We start from the raw sequence: 17,993 nt of genomic DNA, 5'->3' as shown, positions 1-17,993 counted from the left end.
GAAACATATCCTTAGTCCTTTTCAGGTACTTCAGGATATTCTTGACCGTTGTCTAGTGTTCCATGCCGGGATTACTTTGGTACCTTCCTACCAAACTTAAGGCAAGGTTTACATCAGGTCTGGTACACAGCATGGCATACATGATAGACCCTATGGCCGAGGCATAGGGGACAACACTCATCTTTTCTCTATCTTCTGCCGTGGTCGGGCATTGAGCCGTGCTCAATCTCATACCTTGCAATAGAGGCAAGAACCCCTTCTTGGACTGATCCATATTGAACTTCTTCAATATCTTGTCAAGGTACGTACTTTGTGAAAGACCAATGAGGCGTCTCGATATATCTCTATAGATCTTGATGCCTAATATATAAGCAGCTTCTCCAAGGTCCTTCATTGAAAAACACTTGTTCAAGTAGGCCTTTATGCTTTCCAAGAATTTTATATCATTTCCCATCAATAGTATGTCATCCACATATAATATGAGAAATGCTACAGAGCTCCCACTCACTTTCTTGTAAACACATGCTTCTCCATAAGTCTGCGTAAACCCAAACGCTTTGATCATCTCATCAAATCGAATGTTCCAACTCCGAGATGCTTGCACCAGCCCATAGATTGAGCGTTGGAGCTTGCACACCTTGTCAGCATTCTTCGGATCGACAAAACCTTTCGGCTGCATCATATACAATTCTTCCTTAAGGAAACCATTAAGGAATGCCGTTTTGACGTCCATTTGCCATATCTCATAATCATAGAATATGGCAACTGCTAACATGATTCGGACGGACTTCAACTTCACTACGGGTGAGAAAGTCTCATCGTAGTCAACCCCTTGAACTTGTCGATAACCCTTAGCGACAAGCCGGGCCTTATAGATGGTCACATTACCATCCGTGTCTGTCTTCTTCTTAAAGATCCATTTATTTTCTATGGCTCGCCGATCAACGGGCAAGTCAGCCAAAGTCCATACTTCGTTTTCATACATGGATCCTATCTCGGATTTTATGGCTTCCAGCCATTTGTCGGAATCTGGGCCCGCCATCGCTTCTTCATAGTTCGAAGGTTCACCATTGTCTAACAACATGATATCCAGGACAGGGTTGCCGTACCACTCTGGTGCGGAACGTGTCCTTGTGGATCTTCGAAGTTCAGTAGCAACTTGATCTGAAGTTTCATGATCATCATCATTAACTTCCTCCCTAGTCGGTGCAGGCACCTCAGGAACAATTTCTTGAGCTGCGCCACTCTCCGGTTCAAAAGGCAATACTTCATCAAGTTCTACTTTCCTCCCACTTACTTCTTTCGAGAGAAACTCTTTCTCTAGAAAGGATCCATTCTTGGCAACAAAGGTCTTGCCTTCGGATCTAAGATAGAAGGTATACCCAATAGTTTCTTTAGGGTATCCTATGAAGACGCATTTTTCCGATTTGGGTTTGAGCTTTTCAGGTTGAAGTTTCTTGACATAAGCATCGCATCCCCAAACTTTTAGAAACGACAGCTTAGGTTTCTTACCAAACCACAATTCATACAGTGTCGTCTCAACGGATTTCGACGGAGCCCTATTTAAAGTGAACGCGGCAGTCTCTATAGCATAACCCCAAAATGATAGCGGTAGATCGGTAAGAGACATCATAGATCGTACCATATCCAATAGGGTGCAATTACGACGTCCGAACACACCATTACGCTGTGGTGTTCCAGGCGGCGTGAGTTGTGAAACTATTCCACATTTCCTTAAGTGCGTGCCAAATTTGTGACTCAAATATTCTCCCCCACGATCTGATCGTAAGAACTTGATTTTCCTGTCACGTTGATTCTCAACCTCACTCTGAAATTCCTTAAACTTTTCAAAGGTCCCAGACTTGTGTTTCATTAAGTAGACATACCCATATCTACTTAAGTCATCAGTGAGGGTGAGGACATAACGATAGCCACCGCGAGCCTCGATGCTCATTGGACCGCACACATCAGTATGTATGATTTCCAATAAGTTGCTTGCTCGCTCCATTGTTCCGGAGAATGGAGTCTTGGTCATTTTACCCATGAGGCATGGTTCGCATGTGTCAAATGATTCATAATCAAGAGACTCCAAAAGTCCATCCTCATGGAGTTTCTTCATGCATTTGACACCAATGTGACCAAGGCGGCAGTGCCATAAGTATGTGAGACTATCATTATCAACCTTACATCTTTTGGCATTCACACTATGAATATGTGTAACATCACGTTCGAGATTAAATAAGAATAAGCCATTGACCAGCGGGGCATGACCATAAAACATATCTCTCATATAAATAGAACAACCATTATTCTCAGATTTAAATGAGTAGTCATCTCGCATTAAAACGAGATCCAGATACAATATTCATGCTCAAAGCTGGCACTAAATAACAATTATTGAGGTTTAAAACTAATCCTGTAGGTAAATACAGAGGTAGCATGCCGACGGCGATTACATCGACCTTGGAACCATTCCCGACGCGCATCGTCACCTCGTCCTTCGCCAGTCTCTGTTTATTCCGCAGTTCCTGTTTTGAGTTACAGATATGAGCAACTGCACCAGTATCAAATACCCAGGAGCTACTACGAGCGCTGGTTAGGTACACATCAATAACATGTATATCACATATACCTTTGGTATTGCCGGCCTTCTTTTCCGCTAAGTATTTGGGGCAGTTCCGCTTCCAGTGACCGTTTCCCTTACAATAAAAGCACTCAGTCTCAGGTTTGGGTCCATTCTTTGACTTCTTCCCGGCAGCTTGCTTACCGGGCGCGGCAACTACCTTGCCGTCCTTCTTAAAGTTCTTGTTACCCTTGCCTTTCTTGAACTTAGTGGTTTTATTCACCATCAACACTTGATGTTCCTTTTTGATTTCCACCTCCGCTAATTTCAGCATTGAATATACCTCGGGAATGGTCTTTTCCATCCCCTGCATATTGAAGTTCATCACAAAGCTCTTGTAGCTAGGTGGGAGCGACTGAGGGATTCTGTCAACGACCGCATCATCCGGGAGATTAACTCCCAACTGAGACAAGCGGTTGTGCAGCCCAGACATTTTGAGTATATGCTCGCTGACAGAACTATTCTCCTCCATCTTACAACTGTAGAACTTGTCGGAGACTTCATATCTCTTGACCCGGGCGTGAGCTTGGAAAACCATTTTTAGCTCTTGGAACATCTCATATGCTCCGTGTTGCTCAAAACGCTTTTGGAGCCCCGGTTCTAAGCTGTAAAGCATGTCGTACTGAACCAGGGAGTAATCATCACTACGCGTCTGCCAAGCGTTCATAACGTCTTGTTCTGCAGGGAAAACGGGTGCTTCACCTAGCGGTGCATCAAGGACATATGCTTTCCTGGCAGCTATGAGGATAATCCTCAGGTTATGGACCCAGTCCGTGTAGTTGCTGCCATCGTCTTTCAGCTTGGTTTTCTCTAGAAACGCGTTGAAATTGAGGGCAACATTAGCGTGGGCCATTTGATCTACAAGACATATTGCAAAGATTTTAGACTATGTTCATGATAATTAAGTTCATCTAATCAAATTATTTAATGAACTCCCACTCAGATAGACATCCCTCTAGTCATCTAAGTGATACATGATCCGAGTCAACTAGGCCGTGTCCGATCATCACGTGAGACGGACTGGTCATCATCGGTGAACATTTTCATGTTGATCGTATCTTCTATACGACTCATGTTCGACCTTTCGGTCTTCCATGTTCCGAGGCCATGTCTGTACATGCTAGGCTCGTCAAGTCAACCTAAGTGTATTGCGTGTGTAAATCTGGCTTACACTCGTTGTATGCGAACGTTAGAACCTATCGCACCCGATCATCACGTGGTGCTTCGGAACAACGGACCTTAGCAACGGTGCACAGTTAGGGGGAACACTTTCTTGAAATTATTGCGAGGGATCATCTTATTTATGCTACCGTCGTTCTAAGCAAATAAGATGTAAAATATGATAAACATCACATGCAATAAAATAGTGACATGATATGGCCAATTTCATTTTGCTCCTTTTGATCTCCATCTTCGGGGCGCCATGATCATCGTCATCACCGACATGACACCATGATCTCCATCATCATGATCTCCATCATCGTGTCTTCATGAAGTTGTCTCGTCAACTATTACTTCTACTACTATGGCTAACGGTTAGCGATAAAGTAAAGTAATTACATGACATTTATGTTGACACGCAGGTCATAAATAAATTAAGACAACTCCTATGGCTCCTGCCGGTTGTCATACTCATCGACATGCAAGTCGTGATTCCTATTACAACAACATGATCAATCTCATACATCACATATATCATTCATCACATCCTTTTGACCATATCACATCACACGACATATGCTGCAAAAACAAGTTAGACGTCCTCTAATTGTTGTTGCAAGTTTTACGTGGCTGCTATAGGTTTCTAGCAAGAACGTTTCTTACCTACACCAAAACCATAACGTGATATGCCAATTTCTATTTACCCTTCATAAGGATCATTTTCATCGAATCCGATCCGACTAAAGTGGGAGAGACAGACACCCGCTAGCCACCTTATGCAACTAGTGCATGTCAGTCGGTGGAACCAGTCTCACGTAAGCGTACGTGTAAGGTCGGTCCGGGCCGCTTCATCCCACGATGCCGCCGAATCAAGATAAGACTAGTAACGGCAAGTAAATTGACAAAATGAACGCCCATAATAACTTGTGTTCTACTCATGCATAGAAACTACGCATAAACCTGGCTCTGATACCACTGTTGGGGATCGCAGCAGAAATTTAAAATTTTCTACGCATCACCAAGATCAATCTATGGAGTCATCTAGCAACGAGAGGGAGAGGAGTGCATCTACATACCCTTGTAGATCGCAAGCGGAAGCGTTCAAGAGAACGGGGATGATGGAGTCGTACTCGTCGTGATCCAAATCACCGAAGATCCTAGCGCCGAACGGACGGCACCTCCGCGTTCAACACACGTACGGAGCGAGGACGTCTCCCGCGCCTTGATCCAGCAAGGAGGAGGGAGAGGTTGAGGAAGAGGGCTCCAACAGCAGCACGACGACGTGGTGGTGGTGAAGCAGCAGTACTCTGGCAAGGCTTCGCCAAGCTCTTACGAAGGAGGAGAGGTGTTGGGGAAGGGAGGGGCTGCGCCTTGGATGTTGTATGAAGCCCTCCCCTTGCCCCTCTATATATAGGGGAAGGAGGAAGGGGGCCGGCCCCCTCTAGATGAGATCTAGAGGGGGGGGCGGCCAAGGGGAGGGGGCTTGCCCCCCAAGCAAGGGGGGCGCCCCCTTTAGGGTTTCCCCCCAACCCTAGGCGCATGGGCCCAAAGGGGGATGCGCCCAGCCCATGTAGGGCTGGTTCCCTTTCCTCAACAGCCCATTAGGCCCTCCGAGAGAGGTGGTCCCTCCCGGTGGACCCCCGGAACTCCTTCGGTGGCCCCGGTACAATACCGATACGCCCCCGAACATTTCCGGTGACCGTATGACAACTTCCTACATATAAATCTTCACCTCCAGACCATTCCGGAACTCCTCGTGACGTCCCGGATCTCATCTGGGACTCCGAACAACATTCAGTAATCACATACAAATCTTCCTAATAACCCTAGCGCCATCGAACCTTAAGTGTGTAGACCCTACGGGTTCGGGAACCATGCAGACATGACCGAGACAACTCTCCGGCCAATAACCAACAGCGGGATCTGGATACCCATGTTGGCTCCCACATGTTCCATGATGATCTCATCGGATGAACCACGATGTCGAGGATTCAAGCAATCCCGTATACAATTCTCTTTGTCAATCGGTACGTTACTTGCCCGAGATTCGATCGTCGGTATCCCAATACCTCGTTCAATCTCGTTACCGGCAAGTCACTTTACTCGTTCCGTAATGCATGATCCCGTGACCAACTACTTAGTCACACTGAGCTCATTATGATGATGCATTACCGAGTGGGCCCAGAGATACCTCTCCGTCATACGGAGTGACAAATCCCGGTCTCTTTTCATGCCAACCCAACCGACACTTTCGGAGATACCTATAGTGCACCTTTATAGCCACTCAGTTACGTTGTGACGTTTGGTACACCCAAAGCACTCCTACGGTATCCGAGAGTTGCACAATCTCATGGTCTAAGGAAATGATACTTGACACTTAGAAAAGCTCTAGCAGACGAACTACACAATCTTGTGCTATGCTTAAGATTGGGTCTTGTCCATCACATCATTCTCCTAATGATGTGATCCCGTTATCAATGACATCTAATGCCCATAGTCAGGAAACCATGACTATCTGTTGATCAACGAGCTAGTCAACTAGAGGCTCACTAGGGACATGTTGTGGTCTATGTATTCACACATGTATTATGGTTTTCGGATAACACAATTATAGCATGAACAATAGACAATTATCATGAACAAGGAAATATAATAATAACCATTTTATTATTGCATCTAGGGCATATTTCCAAGAGGTGTTTGGTAAAATAAATCGAGTTTTTCTTAAGCATCAGTGTTTGTCTCTATAGGAGGGGTACCTGATTAAGGCCCAGTTCTTTTCAGCTTTCAATTCTTGCCCACAGAATCTGATGTCCAGTTCTTTTCTTAAATTCCAATCTAAGATTGTAGGATGAGTTGTGTTTTGACATGTTTGTAATGTCCCCGTACTAAAATTGTGTGCTAAATTGCTAACACTTAGTTGTTTCGAACAGTTACTCATCGAATATGAGCATGAAAATGAATATCACAGAGTGCTAAATATTACAATTAGAGTGGTTGTAAAGTTTCTTTCCGTGCAGAAGGGGTCAACTACAAATAGAAGGAATAATTTCAATGTATAAGACTGACAGTAATAGACATTCATCAATTTAACACCATTGACACCGGCCATCGATTTAGCAGAGAGGAGGAGGGCATGGGAGACAAGGAGCCAAGGAGGAAGAGCAACTCGAGGGAAGAGGTGGCCTCCGACGAGCTCATGCGAGGGTCGGCCGAGTTCCGGCGAGGCGAGGCCAGAGCCGCTCAACGAAATCGGGCGAGCTCCGGCGAGGCGAGGCCGAAGGTGCTTGGCGAGACCGGGGCGGTGGCCGGCGCTGGAGGGAACTCAGTGGCGGTTGGGAATGGAGGGAACCTAGTGGCGGCTGGAGTCTAGCAAGAGAGAAAGAAAAACCGTCTGACACGATTGTTTTCATGCATGCGGTGGTGTTCGGTGAGAGTGGCATATTGGATATAATTCCAAGCTCTAAGGGGTAGCAGCTTAATTCGAACCATTTTCTTTTGCGGGAGCTCGTAGAATCACTAGAATCATGGGTTTGAGCCAATTTTTCATTGCACTAATTCTGATGATTCTCGGAAAATTTTGAAGAAGCAATTTAGGGCTCTTTTCAGCTTATTGATTCTTCAAACTCAATTGTTGGGAATCACCAGAAAAGAACTGGCCTTACATATTATTTTTTCTAAGCACCCTGCATTGTACGAGGTCTAAGAGCATCTCTAGCCGCGCCCCCAACAGGCCCCCCTAGGCCACTTTTCCGGCGCCGACGCCAAAAAAACGCCCCAGTCGCGCCCCCATGACGCCGAAAAGTGCCGGTTCGGCCCGTTTTTGGGCCCGGTGATCGCAGACCGAACCCGGCGCACTGGGGGGCGATCAGGGGCTCCGGCGCAAGGGAAAAGCGCGGCTGGCCCACACCGTCAGGCGAAAAGTTTTCTTCCCCGACTCGCCTCCCGCCCCTCGCGCCCTCGGCCGCCACTAGCAGTATCCCGGCGCCACCCGCCACCCTTCACCGCTAGATAGTCAATCCCCGCCGGAAAAGTAGCAAAGGTTTGCCGAGGCAGCCCCTCCACCAGCAGCTGGGCGATTCCGGCCGCAGAGGGGCAGTTTAGCGGCTGGGTACACGCCCACCGGGCGCAAGGTGTTCGGCGATTTGCCTGCCTCGGCAATGGACTCGGATGACGAGGAAGCGTTCGCCGCGCTGCTGGAGGAGGAAGCCGAGGCCGACGTCCAGGAAGAAGAGCATCTCATGGTGCTCGCCGCCCTCGCCCAGCTACTGGCGAGCAATGAAAAGACGCGGCGAGGTGGCTCGGCGCCGGGGCGGGTGAAAGCAAAGAACCGACATCGTCTCAAAGGCTACTGCATGCTCTACTCCGACTACTTCGCCGATGCTCCACTTCACGGCGACAAAACATTTCGGCGCCGTTATCGAATGAGCCGAAAGCTATTCCTTAGGATTGTGAATTCCATCCGGGAGTTCGACGGCTACTTCAAGTGCAAGAAGGATTGCACCGGCAAACTTGGATTCACCTCGATCCAGAAGTGCACGACAACGATGAGAATGCTTGCATACGGAGCTCCCGATGATTCACTTGACGACTATGGGCGCATGGCCGAGTCCATTAGCATTGAGTGTTTCTACAAGTTCTGTCGGGCAGTGGTGGCAGTGTTTGAACCGCAATACTTGAGAACATCCAATGCGGAAGACACTGCTCAGATCCTAGCACAGAATGCAGCAAGAGGATTTCCTGGGATGCTTGGAAGCATCGACTGCATGCATTGGAAATGGAAGAACTGCCCATTTGCTTGGCAGGGGATGTATAAAGGCGCCAAAGGCGGTTGCAGTGTGGTACTTGAGGCGGTGGCCACACAGGACCTCTGGATTTGGCACTCCTTTGGTATGCCAGGAACTCACAATGACATCAACGTGCTGCAGTGCTCCCCTGTCTTTGCCAAACTTGTTGAAGGTCATTCTCCTCCGGTGAACTTCGAGATCAATGGGCGGCACTACAACAAGGGGTACTACCTAGCTGATGGCATCTATCCGAGATGGTCTACATTTGTGAAGACTATCTCAAACGCTGTGCCAGGAGATAAGAAGTCCTACTTTGCCAAGATGCAGGAGGCTTGCAGGAAGGATGTCGAGCGGGGTTTTGGTGTGCTCCAATCTCGATTTGCCGTTGTCCGCTATCCTGCTCAGACCTGGTCAAAAGATCAAATGTGGGAGATCATGACTTGCTGTGTCATCTTGCATAACATGATCATCGAGAGCAAGCAGGAAGAGCCAGTGTTTGACACTGAACCATACTACATGCAGGGTCCTCTAGCCGAAGTTGATCACCAGCTACTGACAACCTGGACTGCCTGCCTCAGTGTGCGTCAGGAGATCTGAGACCCACAGGTGCATCATCAACTGCAGCAGGATCTGGTGGAGTACATATGGAGGCTCAAGGGCGACGCCAGGCTCGACGTGTGATGAAATATGAGTTTTTATTTGTTGAACTATTTGTTGTTGCACTATTTTATTGAACTATTTGATTTTTTGTGATGAACTATGTGATAAAAAAATTTATGTTCATAATTGAACGCCGAGCCACGACGAACCACGTCGAATATGGACCGATTCTTGCTCATATGAGGTATTTATTCGTCGAAAGTGGGCTAAAAATTGGGCCAATCTCGACGCCTAGGGGCGACGAATGGACGTCCAATGGCCCTTCGCCGATTGTATCGCCTGCTCGTCCTTAAAGGACGATTTTTATGCCTTCTGAAGGGCAAACGGCTGGAGATGCTCTAAATATCCCCGCTTCAATTCAGGAAGAACAGGTGGGCAGAAACTACTATTTCAAGTGCATTTCACTCATTTAAGCAAGTCAAAAACAGCTCCGATTGATTCGCACAAAAACAGCCGGTCCGACTCCAATCAGCTCCGAGTCACTCTGCAACAGCTTTATCCGGTGAGCAATGCTACACAGCCGATGCTTTCGCGGACGATGCATGGACGACACAGGCTAATAATCGTTGGATTGAATCCCTCCGTACCTAAGCAACGTCAGATTCTATCATCGTCCACCTGTCGTGCATAAAAGGTCGTGTGTGCAGCTATTCCGTTATCCGGTCACCCGCTTTCAGCAACAAACCCCTTTCTCGCCCCCACATCATCTTCCTCCTCCTCCTCCCCATGACGGCGACATGTCCTCCGATCCAACCGCAAAAGCCGAGCGCCTCGCGTGCGGTTCCTTCCCACCCCATGCTCCCACAGCAGCTCCACCATCGCTAGCTCGGGGACGAGCACAAGCGTCAACACCGCAATGGCGGCACCCCCTCTCCTCCTGCTCGCGGCCCTCCTGCTGCTGCTCCCGGCCGCCGCGCGGTCCGCGCCCGCCCGCGTCTTCTCCGTCGCGGACTACGGCGCGGCGGGCGACGGGTCGCGCTACGACACGGCGGCCATCCAGGCGGCCGTCGACGCCTGCGCGGCGGCGGGGGGCGGCCGCGTGCTCCTCCCGGCGCCCGGGGACTACCTGACGGCGACCGTGCGCCTCCGCTCGCGCGTGGTGCTCGAGGTAGCCCCCGGCGCGCGGCTGCTGGGCGGGACCCGGCAGCGGGACTACCCGCCCGAGTTCCGCCGCTGGTACGTCGTGCTGGCCGAGAACACCACCGGCGCGGGCGTCACCGGCGGCGGCGAGATCAACGGCCAGGGCGGCGCCTTCGTGGTCACGCCCAGCGCGCAGAAGAACGTCATGGTCAGCTGGAACGCCACGGGGGACTGCCTGGGCGACGAGTGCCGCCCGCGGCTCCTCGGCTTCATCGACTCCAAGGACGTCGCGGTCCATGACATCACCCTCAACCAGCCGGCCCTGTGGTGGTCAGCTCTTCTTGCTCCCTAGCTTCGCTCTGATCCAACTCATAGAAGATACATTGGCAAAACCTATGTAGTGTAGTGTAGTCATGTAAATGCACTGACTTGTCTAATCCTTGCACGATGTCTGGAGTCTAAACTCAAATGATACTAGAATCAATTAAGTACACACATTCAACATCACCTGCTGTTATTAGTTGTTACTTGTTGTGGGTTCACTCGAGACAGATCGATATTTAGGTAGGATTGGGCGATATTTAGTAGTTAACCAACTACACACATTTGCAATCAGTTGCTGTTATTAGCTCTTACCTGTCATATGTCCACTACAGACTTAAACACACTTTGGTACAATCAGTGAACTAGAAAAAGGAAATTTTCTTTCAACGGTTACTTGATACGCTTGAATTCTCTGCAGCCTGCATCTTGTCAGGTGTGACAACTCGGTGATCCGCAATGTCTCTATATACGGGGATTTCGACACTCCTAACAATGACGGGATTGACATCGAAGATTCAAACAACACGGTCATCACCGATTGCCACATAGACACCGGAGATGATGCGATCTGCCCAAAGTCTAGCACAGGGCCTGTTTACAACTTGACAGCAACAAATTGCTGGATCCGTACTAAATCGTGCGCTATCAAATTTGGAAGTGCAAGCTTTTTCAACTTTGAGAAGCTGCTCTTTGACAACATTACTATAGTTGATTCGCATCGAGGACTTGGAATGCAGATCCGTGATGGAGGTATTGATTTTTTTGCTTCCAATTGTCAATGAACTGTCATACTATCAGGCGGCATAACTGAATATCTTATTAAAGAAAACTGCTATGTTGATTGCCACTTTGAGGCATTGGGGGGTGGGGGGCACCGCCCCCCTCCACTCCTAGCCCAAGCAATAGAAATAATTATCAGTTAGTGCTTGGGCTTAAATTTGTCTCTGGATAAAGTGTTGAATTGGTTTGGCACCTTGAATTTTTACTTAGCAGTGATCCTATGTTGTACTTTGAGCTATTGCTTTAATTAGTGGGTCATTTAAGCATCCTGATTTGGAGATACATAATTTTGCAGGGAATGTTAGTGATGTGACATTTTCAAACATCAAAATGAGGACTAGGTACTACCATCCTTCATGGTGGGGGAGAGCTGAACCGATCTACATCACTACCTGTCCAAGGCACCCTGATTCCAAAGAAGGCACCATTTCAGATGTTCGTTTCATCAACATCTCATCAGTATCAGAAAACGGTGTTTTCCTGGCTGGATCGAAGCACGGATTGCTTCGCAACTTGAAGTTCAAGAATGTTGAGCTGACCTACAAGAGGTGGACAAACTACACTGGGGGCCTGTATGACTACAGACCTGGATGCCGGAAGATGGTGAAGCACAAGACTGGCGGTATGATGCTGGAGCACATCTCAGGCCTGGAGGTTGACAATGTCAGCATGAGATGGTGGAGAGGAAGCCTGGAAGGGTGGGATGTTAACCCGCTCCTCTTCCGGCCATCCACTATTGACGGGCTGTCGTTCCACGATTGGCAATCGCTGGATGTTCAATAGCGGACCAGCTGAATCTCACCCTTATGTCGATATGTATCATGTATCCACGATGAATAAGCCACGATTCTTTGTGTGCTATCTTTGAATAAAAGATCCCAATTCAAAACAGCACACTTTGTTGATTTCTGCATACATGGGGTATTCTTTTGGGAAGAGTATAAATAAACGATCCAATCCCAAACAGCATGATGTACTCATTTCTGCTGTCTGCATATATGAAGGAGATTGCCTGGCTTGGCTGTGTTCTGGGCTTGAATTCAAGACTGTAGAGCTGATTCGTGTGAGCCGATTTGCACTTGTCAGTACTTATTCAAGTGAACCTTCCACCTAAAATGGACGAATAATGAAGTTTAGTATGCTGTGACAGTTTGAAAGAGCTGATCAATGGCTTGTGTTTTGTCCTATTTTTTTTTCATGCTTCAGAATCATTTCTCCCCTATCAAAAGCCAGGTCAAGTAGATGGAGCTATTATCCATTTTTCAGATGTGAGCGTAGAAGTTTCTAGAAGTTTTTGCTGATATATTGACAAAGGAATTTCTTATCAGTATTTGAGATTAACAACACATGTTGTACAATAGTTTGTGGAAGAAATATGCCGGCTTTATTAAATCATGACTCGCAAAAGAGCAGCCGTAGTACCAAGGTGAAGAGGCGACCAAAATCTAGGAGATAATTTACATATGTAGCTATTTTTTGTAAAACAATCTTAAAGCATATTCTCGTACATTTTTACATATATAAAGTTCTTAAAAAATTTGGAGAGGGTAGAGCTATAGTAACTAAGTGAACAACCCGACTAAATGTACTGTAGTAAATGGCACACAAATCTAATATTGAAAAAATATGCTTGAAGCATATTCACATCTCATTTGGAGAGGGAATTCTCATATTTTTTTCGGCAGTCCTTAGTGACAATATTACTTTTTTTTGAGAGAATAGTGACAATATTACTTGCTACGGTCCAACCTCCGGCCCACTAAAGATCACCCACTTCTTCATACTGTAGCCCAACACTGACCAAGTCCAGCCCACTTACACCACTCTCTGCAGCGTGAGCGTCCACACCCCAGCCAGCATCGTCTCCGCAGATCAGCAGCCCCCAAATCGGCGACCCCTCTCTCCGATCTCCAATCCTCCACCTCGCACACACGCACCAACCGGGCACGATGCGGACGATCTCATCGGCGGCGGGAGGGATGCTGCGGGCGCGGCTGAGCGCGGCGGCGCGCCTCCGCGGCGGGCACGGCGACGGCGGTGGCCGCTGGACGACGCCCGGCCACGAGGTGCGGCCCAAGGGGTACCCGATGAACCGCACGCCGCCGCCGCCGGGCGAGTCGCGCAAGTGGGAGGACTGGGAGCTCCCCTGCTACGTCACCTCCTTCCTCACCGTCGTCATCCTCGGCGTCGGGCTCAACGCCAAGCCCGACCTCACCCTCGAGACCTGGGCGCACCACAAGGCGCTCGAGCGCCTCCAGCAGCAGGAGCTCGCCGCCGCGTCCGCCTCCGCCGACGCCCTGTCAGAGTGATCCGCGCGCGGGCGCCCCAGGTCTTCCTCGAAACCTAGGTTGCTTCTGTTCTGATTTGCTTCCAATAAGGGTTGGTTGTGAACTTGTGATGTACCAATCTGATATTGATGGGACCTGGGCTGAACATTATGTTTCTGTTTCTGTTTTGTTGTTAAAATTTATCTGATGATGATGGCAGATGCCGTATACATTTCCAAATGCCCTGTCCCTAAAATATTTTGGAATGTCTCGGCATTGTATTATCTTGTGCGTCCCTTTTTTATTTCCTTGGTCATAATTTGCTACATGCTTTCGGGAGCGTAATTAGGACTGATTATACCTGTCTCTCTTCGCCTGATATGACTTGTTGCAGAAAATGAATAAATCAGTTGTCGCATTGAACAGCTTGAAATGTTGCTTGCTTGTTAGAACTTACAGGTGATGCTTGCTTTTAGAGGGCTTGGGTATTGTCTCTCTTCCTTTTCTTTTCCAATGATGAGTGGACACTCTGTCGATAGAAGAAAGGTTACACGTGATATGTTACTTCAGTAAATGATCAGGCCCTATCTTTATAAAAGATACAGGTAAATAGTATGTGTAGATTACTAAATGAAATTCGAGTCTTAGGATATGCTGTAAGCTTGGCCTTTATTTCTACTTGATAAAATATGAACAATTAGTTGAGTTTGTGTGATTGAAGTAGAGTTTGTTTGAACATTTGTTGCAAATTGTGATGAATCATTTTGTGTAACTCAAAGAGTTAAAATAGATACCATGAACAGTTGCACACTTGAATTTTGCTGATCCTGTGAAGGATGTATAACCCCATTCTATTTCTTGACACCATGGTTGGTGGTAAAATTGCTCTGGTTATTGGATTAGTAGCTAGTTAGGCGTGATAGTAAAGTCAGCAGGAATAACTTTGCACTATGTCTACTATAGTTATTTTCTTTTTTTATTCATACTTCCCAGAGCTTATAAATGCATTGATTTGTTTCATGTCAACTCGGCTATCAATTGTTCAACACAAACCTTCCACACATGCACTATCACTATCAAGGCACTATTAACTCTGAACAGTAGTCTCTTCTTCTTTATTTGTACTCCATTGTGCAGCTAGTTTGGTATTTGCCAAATTGAGGAAAGGAATGGGAGGGAGGGGAGGGCAAAAGGAGTGAGCGGACACGGGTAGAGGGTAAAGGGATAGAGTGAAATCATCTACTCCCTCGCGGACGTTTGACATTCAAAATTTGTCCACAAAAGAGTGTACTTCTATCTTCCCAATGCATTTTGAAGTAGAAAAAAATGCTTCTCTCTCATCACACAATAATCAAGACCAATAACATTCAACACATGGTCTCCTCACTTTCTACATGCACTTAGCTCATTGGAGGTGGGGTAATTAAAGAGGAGAGAGATGGTGGCTTGCACCTTCCCAGTGCATTTTTACTCCACTCCATAATCTGTCCTAAAATTTCTATATGTTCACTTATTCGTTCCTTAGTGGCTCATTCCCAGCTAGCCACTTCTCTGTGGTAAACTGGTTTATTCATTCTTGCCGAGATGGCGAAATAACATAAGATAAGACACATGTTCTTTGTAGGATAAACTAGCAAATAACTATCCTGACTCAAATAAGAGGTCAACTCCAACTCCCAAACCAACCAAAGAGTATATGATCTTAAGGATCTCCTAGTAGCTTCCCTACATTATGTACAATGTCAAGGAGACCTTGCCTCATTTGTTGCTTTCTTCTCCAGCTGCTGCACGTGTTGGCTTACAGCAGCTCTGATACATTGTACCCCACAAGGAGTCCATATTGTTAGAAGCCCTAAGTTTAGGTGACCAAAGCCCAAGATGGTTTACCATCTCGTTTATCTTTGCCCACGAGATCATGAGCAATTCTGAACATGAAAACATAGAGATAATGCTTAAACAATGTTATAGGTAGTGGTTAGTGGCATAGGACATTGGAAATGACTGTTTCTTTATTCCTTATGATCAATGAAGGAGTGTTAACTGAACCAGTACGGTAGTTTGTTCTGTTGGAGAAGTGGCTGAGGAAAGGTTGTGTGACTGCAGGAGAGGTCTCAAACTGAATAGACCGTTTCATGGTTTCCGTGTTGTATCAGGTGAAATCCTGATGTAATTACTAGCTGATATTTGTGGAATGCCTTCGTACTGGTAGATCAGAGGGGTCAAGATGAGTATCTGGATATAGCACCTGTCCCAAACCTGTTGTGTGATACCCAGAACCCCTATGTAAAATAGAAAGAAACCAAGGTACTCCTCATAGATAAACGATGTTATTGGTTTCTCAAAAGATTATGGGTGGAATAATTCATGAACTGGGCCACCTTTGTTGGAAAGAGAAATTCGGACGACTGAAATCTATCACTGCAGATGAACATTCTTGGCCATGCCTCATTGCCCCCCTAGTGTACTGTCAGTGTTCTTTTTCCTGTGACACTTAGTGTAAATGTCAATTATGAATACTTTAATTCATCAGGTTTATTAGTTTCACAAGTGATTTCCTTGAAGTGTGTGTACTGTGTGCGTCAATACTGCCGTCGCAACTTTGTTTACAGAAAATTCCTGCTTTCTTGAGAAAATATAGCTTACATTTTCACGCAATCAATGTTTTCTCTGACGAATGATATGTTAACAAGATATTTGACTATTTGAGTTCTGATTTTAGCAAGCATGATGCCATACTGTTTTTTATGAGCAAAACACGTGAGTTGAACCTAACTAAGCAGAAAAGAATGAGATGAATACTATGGCATATTGGCATTGAAATGTAAAGTCACGCAGATTCTCCTCATTTGCTGACTTGTCCTTGTCATATTACTTCAGCAAACTGATACTCCCTCCGTTTTTTTTTAGTCCGCATATAAGATTTGGTCAAAGTCAAGCTTTGTAGAAGACGCACCATGAAACATATTTTCATACTATATGGTTTTAGTATTGTAGATGTTCGTTTTTTTTAATATAAATTTGGTCAAACTTTATATAGTTTGACTTTGACCAAATTTTATATGCGGAGTAAAAAGAAGGGCACTGCTAGGCGCCGGCGCACCGGCCGAACGTTTCGGCCGGTCCTACCCTAGCCGCCCGATCGGCCCTTCCCAAGCCGCTAGATCCTTATCCATCCAGGTCATCTTCTTCCCTCAGGCTCGTGAGAAAAGGACCCTCCGCTTCTCATCAGCCACGCGCTCTCCAGTGGCCGCCCGCATCGCTGGTCCCCACCCTTGTCGGCCGTCCCTGTCGCTGGTCCCCGTCCTCGTTGCCAGGTCCCCATCCTTGTCGTCCGTCCTCGTCGCCGCCTCAACCCATGTAGCAGCTGCACCGGTGGTTGCAGCTCTCGGCAGCGACGCTCGTAGCTTCGGTGGCGACGGCCGCAGCTCGCCGGCGTGCTTGCCGCTGCTCATGCCCGTCCAGTCGCAGCTCGTCGGTCACATACCTCGTGGTTGCAACCTCTCGCTCACCCTGTTCCAGCAAAAAATCTAGCTTCACTTCTGGCAAAAAAATGCATTGTTGTTCGATGCAGCAAACGATGATTGCAGTTGTAGCTAGATATGACACCGGTCATAGCAAAATCCAGGACCGCTTGTAGCATGTAGCATGAAACCCACGACTTCCATCCTCGCCAAATGTTGCTTGGACTACTCGTGGGTTGAAGCTATTTTCAACTACAAATGAAGCTTATCTGTGAACGTTTGTAACTTTTTCCGTGGAGCAATGCCTGATTGAAAACTTTGTACATATTTTGGTTGAAGCTTTTTTCATCTAATTAAGGTTGGAGCTTTTTTGGTAACGGTTGCAGCTTTTTCAGTTTGAAAGTGTTTGTACATTGAAAAGCTTCATCTATGTTCTCGAAAAGCTGCAACCGGCGAGCGTGGTGACCGCGTCGGTTGCAGCTGATTGTAGCAAAATGAGATGCTGATTGTAGCACAAACGCAACGTGGTTGTAGCAAAAAAAATGCCGGTGGTAGCCAAAAAAACATCTTCGTCGCCGTCCCAACCCAGTCGCATCTCTGGCATGAACGGATGTAGCAAAATTTCTCGCCGGTCTAGCAAAAACTGATGACGATTGCAGCAAAAACTCGTCTCCGCCGTCGCGGATTGTAGCTCCGCCATGAATGCATGTAGCAAAAAATGATGCTGGTTCCAGCATGCCGCGACGCTGGTTCCAGCATGCGGCCGCCATGGTCGCAGGCTGGCCGGTGGTGATTCTCCCACAGAGGCATCTTCGCTGGGCTCCGGTTGCAGCTCCTTTTCCCAACCCCC

General features: G+C 47.1%; 2 protein-coding genes across 2 annotated transcripts; both read left to right on the top strand.

Annotated features, from left to right (window-relative positions):
* Positions 1 to 9,906: 9,906 nt before the first annotated feature.
* On the top strand, positions 9,907 to 12,384 carry LOC119302023 (probable polygalacturonase). Its single transcript, XM_037579034.1, has 3 exons — positions 9,907 to 10,641; positions 11,054 to 11,385; positions 11,711 to 12,384. The coding sequence occupies exons 1-3, from the start codon at positions 10,088 to 10,090 to the stop codon at positions 12,196 to 12,198; spliced, it is 1,374 nt and encodes a 457-aa protein (XP_037434931.1). The 5' UTR covers positions 9,907 to 10,087; the 3' UTR covers positions 12,199 to 12,384.
* Positions 12,385 to 13,233: 849 nt separating this feature from the next.
* On the top strand, positions 13,234 to 13,986 carry LOC119302024. Its single transcript, XM_037579035.1, has one exon. It carries the CDS (start codon positions 13,365 to 13,367, stop codon positions 13,722 to 13,724), a length of 360 nt encoding a protein of 119 aa, XP_037434932.1. The 5' UTR covers positions 13,234 to 13,364; the 3' UTR covers positions 13,725 to 13,986.
* Positions 13,987 to 17,993: the final 4,007 nt, after the last annotated feature.

This window comes from Triticum dicoccoides, chromosome 5A (assembly GCF_002162155.2).
Source record: "Triticum dicoccoides isolate Atlit2015 ecotype Zavitan chromosome 5A, WEW_v2.0, whole genome shotgun sequence".
Classification (NCBI taxonomy): Eukaryota; Viridiplantae; Streptophyta; class Magnoliopsida; order Poales; family Poaceae; genus Triticum; species Triticum dicoccoides.
The sequence above is the reverse complement of the archived record's forward strand: the minus strand, read 5'-3'. Positions and strand labels throughout refer to the sequence as shown.

What these genes read in the sequence shown, in the direction of transcription:
- LOC119302023 (XM_037579034.1), top strand. Translation starts at nt 10,088, where the DNA reads ATGGCGGCACCCCCTCTCCTCCTGCTCGCGGCCCTCCTGCTGCTGCTC. An exon ending in AACCAGCCGGCCCTGTGGTG is followed by an intron (nt 10,642 to 11,053) that starts GTCAGCTCTTCT and finishes AATTCTCTGCAG; the next exon opens with CCTGCATCTTGTCAGGTGTG. An exon ending in AATGCAGATCCGTGATGGAG is followed by an intron (nt 11,386 to 11,710) that starts GTATTGATTTTT and finishes ATAATTTTGCAG; the next exon opens with GGAATGTTAGTGATGTGACA.
- LOC119302024 (XM_037579035.1), top strand. Translation starts at nt 13,365, where the DNA reads ATGCGGACGATCTCATCGGCGGCGGGAGGGATGCTGCGGGCGCGGCTG.